General features: G+C 28.5%; 2 protein-coding genes across 2 annotated transcripts; both read left to right on the top strand.

The window, feature by feature from the left end:
• Positions 1 to 3,148, top strand: LOC136986502 (leucine-rich repeat and immunoglobulin-like domain-containing nogo receptor-interacting protein 1). The gene is made up of 3 exons (XM_067284055.1): positions 1 to 699; positions 2,717 to 2,865; positions 2,938 to 3,148. Exons 1-3 carry the CDS (start codon positions 44 to 46, stop codon positions 3,084 to 3,086), a joined length of 954 nt encoding a protein of 317 aa, XP_067140156.1. The 5' UTR covers positions 1 to 43; the 3' UTR covers positions 3,087 to 3,148.
• Positions 3,149 to 3,200: 52 nt separating this feature from the next.
• Positions 3,201 to 4,791, top strand: LOC136986623 (leucine-rich repeat and immunoglobulin-like domain-containing nogo receptor-interacting protein 4). Its single transcript, XM_067284204.1, has 4 exons — positions 3,201 to 3,331; positions 3,434 to 4,108; positions 4,172 to 4,320; positions 4,629 to 4,791. The coding sequence occupies exons 2-4, from the start codon at positions 3,435 to 3,437 to the stop codon at positions 4,766 to 4,768; spliced, it is 963 nt and encodes a 320-aa protein (XP_067140305.1). The 5' UTR covers positions 3,201 to 3,331; position 3,434; the 3' UTR covers positions 4,769 to 4,791.
• Positions 4,792 to 11,138: the final 6,347 nt, after the last annotated feature.

Here is an 11,138-nt window from a genome sequence, read left to right as displayed (position 1 = left end):
TTTGTTACAAGAATTTCGTAAATTTTACTTGTTTAATATTAAAATGAAATATCATCTTTATGTTTTTATTTTAATTTCAGAATTAGTGTACGGATTGATCCACAGATGTCCATCTCCTGAGCTTATACATCCATGCATCTGCACACAAAATCAAGAAAGGTATGTTTCTATGAAATGTGGCAAAATGGATTTTAAGAAATGGATAGAACACGCGAAAAATTTTCAGCCAACTCTCATTGATCTGTTTGAAGTTAGCGATTTAAAGTTAGATTTCGTCTCGAAAGGAACGTTTCAAAAACTATGGATTCACGACTTAATTCTTAAAAACTGTGAGATGAATAAATGTGATTTGTTTTATTCGCTACAAGGTCTTCAAGACAGTCTAAGAATGTTAGTTTTAGAAAATTGTACAATCGGTGAATGGATAGAATCAAATGGAAATTCTTTCATACATCTAGAAATTTTAAAAATTTCGAATCTCAGATCGGCAATTGATATAAACGAAATAATACCTAATTTCCCTCGTAAAAATTTAATTCAAATCGAATTGAGTAAATGTGAAATAAATCATTTGAAAGATAAATCATTAAGTAAATTCAATCGTTTAGAAAAACTTGAACTGATGGATAACAAATTGAAATTTGTTCGAAGAAATGTTCTCCCCCGTCCAGCACTTCATTTGAAGTATTACGGATTATCGTAAGTATAAATTTTAACTTTTAACTAATTTATTTCTCTATAATAAGTAAATTGGGTGATAACTAATAATACAAGACATTTTAAGCCTCTTATGAATATAAATAAGGAATTTGGGAACAACTTGCATAAATTTGAATGCGTTTTTGGATTCGTGATGCATGCGCGATAGTAGAACGAATTTGTAAATTAGAACACGAAAGTCACCAGTTGAAAAACTGATATTAAATGTGTATTCTCTTCAGAATTATCGTAATAACGAGATAAACAGAAAGACAGTCGGTGAAAAGCTTCAATCATCCGCACTCTCAATGAGCATGTTAGTGTAATAACCGTTCATTGAACGCTTCTTTTAATATGTTGTATGCTTATTGTAAAGGTTACTTTATACATGAGTCCAAAATACACATAATTAAAAATTATTCCTTTATGGACGAGTACGTTGAAACCTCTATAATCCATAAAAGAATAATAATACAGTATTTATTTAGGTATGTTTATCAAAGACTGCAAACGACGCACTTCGTCGATAAATGAAAGACGTGAAACTGGGAGACTGTAAAGCCGTAAGAGAAGTCAAACAATTTAAGAAATAGACTAAATACGTCGTTCATAAATGATTTCCTACAGAAAAAGAGAACGAATAAACGTATTTTCGGGTAATTTTCCTAGCTCACATCGGAAACATGGTAGAAAGAAAATTCGGCTCGATTAAAGGTTAAATTAAAAACAAAGACAAAGCACAGCCTGAAGCATGCCCTCAATATCAAAGTTGGTCTCGGTTTCAACTCGTTGGCCAAAGTTATGTAATGACAGACAGAACTATGAAAAGGATAGTGATAGATGTGATATGTGATGAGAAGACGATAGTATGCATTAGAAACGAACCCAGGTCAAGAACGGATGCGCCCAACAGTGGCCGAGTAGAAAAAACCACTGAACATTGGCGGTTGGCACCTCATCAACAAGTGGTCACGTGGAGTTTCCCAGGTTTTCTTCGAGTGTCTAGCATCTAAATACGATCCACTCTCCCATAAAAATACCTCCTGGAAGGCACCCCTGGATAGATCTCCCTTGTCTTGCGTTGTCATATCCCATCAATCCATTCAAGACAAGAAATAACAGGAACCACCCACTTTCTTCAAGGGCCCTAGAAATATTCCTATCACACTTGATGCAATCATAAACACGGAATTTTTTTTTTTTTTTTTTTTTTGTGCTTTCTCATCCTACAACTTACTTTGTAAGGAAGGGAGAAATACCCGATGATAAGAAAAAATTGTACCATAAAGCAAAATTTGGACAAAAGTTTCTAACCTGGTCATATCAAAAGAATCATCACAACCATTTTTCGTGGAGTCAAAAGAAGCCATAAACCAGGACACGTATATAACTGCCTTGTGATTGCATTGAAAAGAGCACTTTATATCCAAAAGCATTACCCAGACAACAAAGGATATGTTTCGTCAAATTCAGTAAATAATATTGCCATATTAAATATGAAAAAGTTTAAAACAACCACTTTTAATTTGGGAACTGCTTGTTTTTATTTGTAAAATGTTTTCGGCATAACATTCGGTCACCGTCAGTACCACTTATCAAGCAACTTTTTCGGACATTTCAATATTCTTGGAATGTTAAATTATTCAAATACAATGGTTAATTCAAACGCACTATACTCACACAATGGGCGAATGTTACATTAAATTAGAATAAAGAAATGATGGGGAAGAAGAAAAATATATCTTAGAGCAAATGTATATTTTAATGTTTGGTAAATGAAAACAAATTATAAATAAAGCGAATGCATACGATATACCAGAAGCATGGAATATGTTAATCAACAACAAGGATTTTCTTGAATGAGCGGTAACTATGATTGAGCTTCAAAATGCACACTAATAAAGCTGAAAACAAATATAAAATGTCAGAATATAGGCTAAATAATTTAGTTTTCAGTTAATATATATTTATCCTTTTAATTTATTATTTTATTTATTTATTTATTTATTTTTCCCAGCAACAATCCAATAACTACTCTAGCAGATGATATGTTTTTGGATATGCCAAGAATAAAATACATTTCTTTATCTGGAACCTTAATTACAACATTATCATTTCAAATTTTTATGTCCGTATGGGATCGGTTAGAAGAAATACATCTTAAAAGTATATATAAACTATTCATAATTTTTTAAAATTTATTTATTTATATAACTTATATGTGTTTTTCTCCTAAAGATATTCCCATCGTGTGTGATTGTAAGACTGTATGGATACTTAAGGAAGAGAAACCAACAAAAATAGAAGCCCCCGATTGCTATCAACCAGAAAATTTAAAAGGAATCAATATTTTAAACGTGACTGTTAATCAATTATGTGCGTTTTGAGGAGTGTATTGATAATAATACAAAATATCCAATGAATCACTCTTAAGATAATAACTGATAAAAATAATGATATTACTATATATATATAATAGAAATTGTCATTCAGCTAACATTTTCATGTGTAAATCCTGATTTGAATATTAAACATAGAATTATATTTTAGAAATCACAATAAATCTTAACATTCGGTTCATTTTCTTATAAATTTTTCAAGTTTAGAGTGGGTTCAAGAGTTTTTTATTCAGGTAAGTCTTTATTATTTTAGAAATTGAACACGTATCTAGAAGAATACAGAATATTGTAATTAGAGAGATCGTAAGAGTATCGTATACATTTCTTTTTTCCAGAATGTTGACATACTTTCTCATGTTATTAGCTTTATCAACAACGTGTGTTGTTGGAATTTACCATAGATGCCCACCAAAAGAAAATATCCATCCTTGTACATGTGATAAAATCAACGATCACGTACAAATACTTTGCAATGGATTAACTTTTAAAGAAATCAAAAATATATTTTTTAAAGCCAAACATTTAAATGAATACGATGTTAACGAATTATTCATCTTAAACTCTTCTAATTTACAACTATCGAGGGATTTATTTCGCGAACTAAACATTTACCGGTTAAAAATCGTAAATTCGATTATAGCGAATTTCGATTTGTTCGGAGCATTTATCGGTTTACAAGAGATATTTAGTGGAATTATAATAAAAAATTGCACCCTTCAAAATATTAATTTTACTACCGGAAACATGTTTCATCGAATGAGATTTTTAATATTCGAGCAGACAAAGGTAACAGATGTTATTACCACAAACATGGCGTCATTGTTTCCAAAATCATTAAGAAAAATAACATTATCCTCTTCTACACAAAATGGAATTTCGAAAATCGAAGATAAATCCTTTTCTAGATTTTCATTAATTACAATACTTGATCTATCTTATAATCAAATTTCGTCAATTCGAAGATCAATATTTCCGAACCCTGCAAAACGATTACAAGATTTAAACTTGGCGTAAGTATTTCTTTCATCTGGTGTCTTAAATAAGTTTAATATTAATTTAATTTGATGTTGCAGTTATAATAATATACAATTCTTGCCGGATGACATCTTTGAACAAATGCCATATTTAGAATTTTTAAATTTGAGTTACAATAAAATGAAATCTCTATCCGTCTCCACGTTTCTAAAAGTATGGAATCAGTTACATCATGCTAACTTAACCGGTAAGTCATTTGTCTATTATCTAATTTTATTCAAACTAAATTATAATAATATATGATAACAGATGGCACCACTCGGCATATTTTACAGTCTTTACCGAATAAAATTTTTATACGTATTTTTAAATATTAATTTTTAAGTATAAATGTATGTTTACGTATAGTAATTATTATTAACTAATAAAATTATAGATAATGTATAATTTAAAAAATAAAAAAGTTAATTATTTTAAGTGTTATCCATAGATGGCACCACATATTAGAGTTATCCATTATAAGAAAATGTATATATATTTTTTATACTTTAATAGGTATAACATTAGAATGCGACTGTAGTTCGGTTTGGTTAATAAGGCATCGTCGTCCCGAATTGTTCGAACCTCCAACATGTAAAAGTTCATCCAAGCCTATTACAGAAATGGAAATTAGAAAAATTTGCAATGCAAAATAAGATTTACAGCGTAAAAAAAAATATTTTGCAGCGCCCATTTAATCGATAGTAATAAATTTACGTTGTATACAATGAGACCTCCTTTAAGAGTTTAGAACTATATTATAGGAAAGTGAATAATTTTTAACCATAGACCAATGAAATTTTGTAGTTTGCTGTTTACCTCCAGGATGGGACCTCCCGCAACCCACCATATGTTCTTTTAGAAAGCAAACAAAAAAACTTCCATAAATAACTCGAACTTTTTTAACTCTAAATATGAAAGTCACATTAACATTGAACTCCATACGAATGAAGAATGTAAACATTTCAGCATGTAATGACTCATCGGAATTATAGTGTGAATTTTAGATCATATATATGATTTTTATATCGATTCATATAGACGAATCGTAAATTATAACCATCATTGATTTACTGTATAATAATTCACGCATGGCTGCTCAATGAAATGTATCCTATGGTTACATATATTACAAAATAGTAAGCGGAATTAGTTATATATCTTAATAATACGCGTAAAGAATACAAAATGCATTTTACAAATGACCTAGAATGAAAATAATGTAAGTTAATTATTACAAAACACATAAAGTACAATACAATCTCATAAAGATGCAATTTAAGGTATAAAAATCGAGCAATTTTTTTTTCTCTCTTCTAGGGTAAATGAATAAGATTTTAAAAGAAACAAGGATATATTTCGGATCATTGAACGAGTTTTTCCTCTTGCAAACAATGATCTTAGATTTACTTATAGAAATCTACGTGAATCACTCTCGGAAAATTTTTCTGTTATAAATAAAACTGTTTAGTATATAATACTTAAATTGTGTTTGTTCATTGGTAATTGCCATTGCTATTATTATTGTTGTTATTATATTGCTTTCTTTGTTTCGTTCCTTCTTTCAAAAGTTCGAAACTTTTGGCATCTACACCTGCTTTGTTTATGGAGATTCTAGTTGGCAAAATAGTTTGTATGAAAGAGGGAAAATGGTTGAAATGTGTTACAAAATTATACAAAATAACAAATAATCTCGTGTTTACTCGGTCGTTGAATATTATGTTTATGATCACGCCTGCTAATTCTCGGTAAAGTTCGAGATACTATTGTAAATAACTGGTACAATTTATTAATTAGCAACATAAATGTAATCAAATTAATTTCTGAGTCTAGACAACCGCTTCCTCTTATATCACTATAAACACTTTCAATTTTTGGCAATAGTTCAAGCTACTTAAAAATACTTTAGATTTCTTTAAGCGATACTTTATTCCCTTATTTCGATACTATTTTTGGACATTTAAATATAATTTTGACGACTGTCTATACAGCATGTGGATCCTCTCTATAAAAATTTAAAGACGGGCGTCGGAGAAAAGGGGTGCACCGATAATGATAATACAGCTGCATCGATATAAACTTCAGTATTTATAAAAATACACCTGATATCCTGTAAATGATTAATTTCATAATATCATCAATAATGTTGCGTCAATTGTTTTTGGCTTTCAAAACGCATTATATGATTAATAACTATCTTAGGTAAATATGTCATGAGACGTCGGTACTTCATAAGCAAAAAATAATGTAATCATTGTCGAGACGGTAAGCCAGGTAGGTCAGAATGCAATAATGATGATTGAACAATAAAAAGCAAAACAATTAACACAGGGTTAAAAAAAAATTATCTCTTACCAACATTTTTCCACTACAAATGATAACATCAAACTACAAGTTTTCAACGCATTCTCTTTCAATTTAATAATAAATATTTAAAAAAAATTCTGACAGTTTCACCTGATTTTAAATAATAGAACCATTCATTTCTGTTTAATAAATTAAACAATCGTTATAATTATTTTTAATTTTTAAATGAGTAATTTTCCGCTTTAATCCACCAACTTTTTGATTTTTAAAATGTAGTTTACATCTATTTTCAGTCATCTCGAATTTCCTCGTTCGAACTAAATTTTCTTTTCTATTTAAAGGAGTGAAATATTGTGCAGTTAAACTATAATAATACATCAAAATCCTTAAAAATTTCTACTCGACACGCTAGAAAAATCGAGAATAAAATGAAAACAAATAAAATTATGTATATCAAAATTTAAATAACATCCCATTTGTAAACACTATAAAGGTGAAAGTTAACTTTTTTTTTTTTTCAATCGATACAGTTCGATTTGAATTTATTGATTGTTAAACTTCATGCGAGAAATGTGGCGTGTGATCACGTAAGATAGTACATTTCGTGATTTAGGAAGCCAGAAAATTCATAATATTGTAAAAAAAAAATTTATAGACAGACGACACTATAATTTTAATATAATTTTTTAACGGTTTGTAAAATATTTTGACGATTTAGAAGAGGAAAAAATAAATGGGGAGGAAAATATTTACGAAAAAAGATATTATTTATTTAAAACAGCATAACAAGAAAATGACGTGACGCAAACGAAAATGTCTGATATTCGTCATGCACAAGTTGACAACGTTATCTTCTAGATTTATCACGATTTTAAGATAAATGCAATGCATACCGACTCAAATATTCGTCTCCTTTGTTCTCAAAACGTGATTTTTTTTTCTTCTTTCGTGCCATGCGTTACACAGTTAGAAAAGTTTCTTCCTACCAGTAAATTATATAAGGCTTTCTTTAAAAAGATAAATTAACTCGGCTATTTTAAAAAATTCTATCTTAATAAAAGATTCAACAAGTTACACAACAGCGGCACTATTGTGAAATTTCTTATTGATATCTTAAATTTCTATTCTTGATATAGAATCAAGGACATTTTCTATCTGCATCAATATTAAGATAAATTCGATAGTGATCATCATCACTTCTCTGCAGATCTAATAAGCTTATGACATTTAAATTTACAATACAGTAAACAGATCTATTATAATTTTATTTTATGTTCTTGTTTTGTATAAAATATAATGTAGTGTTTAATGCTATATCTGAATGCTCGTTTTAAATTTTAGGGTAACACCGTAGATTCTTTCATCAATTAATCAGCAGTCTCTATAAACTATATACATTGCTTATGATTTTTCAATGGAAGTTAATGGAAATTCACTATAGATTACACTACTGTACTTGAATTCTTCTGGTTTGTCCATTAATGACAATTCAGCATAGTAAATGTATTCCATAACGATAAAAATCACGCGAAGAAGAACAAGTACGCAACTATTTATCATCAGTACCATGCAAAATTGCTACTTATATGCCATATTAATGATGACTTATAGAATCTAATTATGTTAAAGACGATGAGTCGTTCAGTTAACCAATAAATTAATTACTTACTGATACTAACGGATTTGGAGCAATGTGGTACATTCTTTTATATATTGTGTTAGATATAAAAACCCGAATAAAGATAACGTTATATGTATTATCATTATAGCGGATGAGAAAATGTTCCAGAAGCCGAAAAATAAATAAATAATATTTGTCCATCTTTACCATAAATTATCATCTGTTATTTATTAAAGATTATCAAATGTGTTTTAAATATACAATATAAACAAATATACATTTAATATCATTATCGACTTTTCTGACACGTTCTCTTCTTAAAAGATAGAACATTATATAACTCATCATATGACAATTCTCAAAATTTCTAGTGGAATCTCTGAATTAGTAAAGCTTATGATATTTCTCGAACTCTTCTGCTCGGAAAAAGTTATTTCTTCGAATAAGATTTTATAGAATAACACTTCAAATATCATATGAGTCATAAATTGTTTTCATCGATCTATCTAACAATTGTACTTATATTGTAGAAGCGTGCACAAAATTTATATATAGGCCTATATCTTACAAATAGGACCATGTGTTATATAAAAGAAATATATTAAAATAAGAGATTCTTATATCACTTCTTTTTTAAAATAATTATCTATATTTACACCAAAGAAGATGGGATAAAAGAAGCATTAGATTTAACTCGCGATATAATTTAGGCATATTTTATAATAGTGTGAATTATACATAAATTAATAAATTATTAATTTGTAGACTAGTGTTTCCCAACCTTTTGTAGTTGGTGACCCTCTTTTAGCGTACTGGAAGACCGTGACATTACCAGGGAATAATGTTGGCAAGTATCGCGACTCACACTAGTTGGAAAATATTATTAAAAATCATATAAAATGTTACTCTTTAGTGAATTTGAATTGTTTGTATGTCTGGTATTTTAAATTAATGTTTTCTTTGTTTGTGAACCAAAAAATCAATCAGGCCTACATTTTTCCATCAAAACTTTTTTCGACTTCCGATCTTACTTTTGATTTTATCTTTAATAATACGTTGTAAATGAATGATTCATGAAAAGTGCCTACAGCACTTCATTTCAAAACCTGTAATCTTTATATTAACCACCGGATAATACATTATAAATGTAGGCCTATCAAAAAAACTATGAAAATAATACTAACTGATCCTTTAACACTTAATATATATACAGATAATTTCCTACAATTTTAGAAATTTCAAACATTTTTTATTCGAATTTAATTTGACACCAAAGAGCAAATGGATTCAAAACTTTACGATCACTTTTCCAGAGAAATAAAATTACATTATATAATGTCAATAAAAACAAAAAAATAACAGAGTGTATTTGTTAAATTATTCAAACGTGTTTTATAAAATAAAATAAAGTAAAATTTACATATTAATAATATGAGTTCTAAATTATCTCTGGACGTGTGAGTGCTCAGCCCGTCATTACTGAATATTTCTCACGTAGACCTATTTCTTAATGAGAACGTGCAACTCTGGGAAGAATGTAGAATGCCCAATTCGAAACCACTGGCCTGATGTTGTCACCTCATTCATGATCATTTCTCATTCAGAATTATAAAATAATAAAAATACTGTTTGTTTTGCTTGAGAGACTTTAATTTTTTTTTTAAGTTTACTTAACATGAATTCCCTAATCTGTACGCTATTGAACATTTATCATCATATTTTCATTTTATTATTAATAATACCTAAATTTTGGTCGAGAATTCATAAATTTCGTATTTTTGGATATGAAAATTGGATGTTCACCTGAGCATTTGGAAAAATTCCAAAGTTTATTTGCTGGAAGCAAAGTTGAATCTAGACTTGTTTTAGCTATAATATATAACAGGCCCTTTCCCTTACAAAATTTAGATACACGTAAAAATATGAGGCCCTAGCTGCAGCTTGTTTAGCTTATGTGCAAATCCGGCCCTAATTGGAAGTGAACTTCATTGTTTAAAAGTCACAAATAATAAATGTATTTAAAACACGCTTCAAAAATCATAAATTTTTCAATGTAAAATATTTTCCACTTTAAATATTTAAACATAAATAAGCAGAGAATTATAAAGTGTTTTTTTTTTTTTCCGCGACATATTTTCTAATGGGAAAAGTTGAGGGCTCGAAAACAAATCTAATAGAAAAGTCATTATTCTACGCTCTGTATACTAATAAATATATGAACAAAAACAGGATACGGCATTTAGTGATGGAATAGTATTTATTTATTTCTTGTTTTTAAGATCTAATTTGAAAACAAATTTTTAAATACAATTATTGATGATAAGTAAATCGATTTCAAAATGAAAACAAAAACATGTAAACAAATAATAAATGGATATTTTCTGTATGTGGTTAATTTTAAAATATATTTAGATAAAAATGTCACGTAACCTTTGATATTTGCTTTCCTATTTTCTCATTACTTCATTTTCACTAATTTTCTTACAAAATTCTTTGATATGTTCTGCAGAATTTCTAAAAATAATGTAGTCGAATCTTCAGTTACGGTCATCTCTGAACAGTGGCCATTTTTTACAAAATTGCGTACAAAATAACCTCCAAACAACGGGCATTTTTAAATGTTGCCGTCATTGGCCGTTGTTCACAGGTTTGACTGTATCGTGTAATCGTAAGTTTTCTTATTTAAATTAAAGCCAAATATATCTACTCCTACCCATATTAGTATTAACGAATTTAATAAAAATGACCAATCATGATATCTTTCTTCGTTTCGCACGATTAAATATTAAATATTTGATATTATTGTAATATCAGCAGATAAAATGAGCGAAACTTCATACCTGAAATCCAACGCAATGGATATTATTAAAAGCATATTTAGCAATATTTATCCATTTAGTTTACATTTCTATGAAAAAAACCCTCGAATAAATTAAACATCTATGTTATGTAATACATATTTATTCGAAAATTATTTTCCTTTTAACTATTTGTTTAAATATATTTTATATTAATGACAATGAAAACCGAGAAAATATATCAGATCGACTTTGAACATCGATTCTTCAAGGTTTTCATTCCACAATTTTGGATTCATC

This window comes from Centruroides vittatus, unplaced genomic scaffold (genome assembly GCF_030686945.1).
Source record: "Centruroides vittatus isolate TY-2023 unplaced genomic scaffold, ASM3068694v2 scaffold_1152, whole genome shotgun sequence".
Classification (NCBI taxonomy): Eukaryota; Metazoa; Arthropoda; class Arachnida; order Scorpiones; family Buthidae; genus Centruroides; species Centruroides vittatus.
The sequence above is the reverse complement of the archived record's forward strand: the minus strand, read 5'-3'. Positions and strand labels throughout refer to the sequence as shown.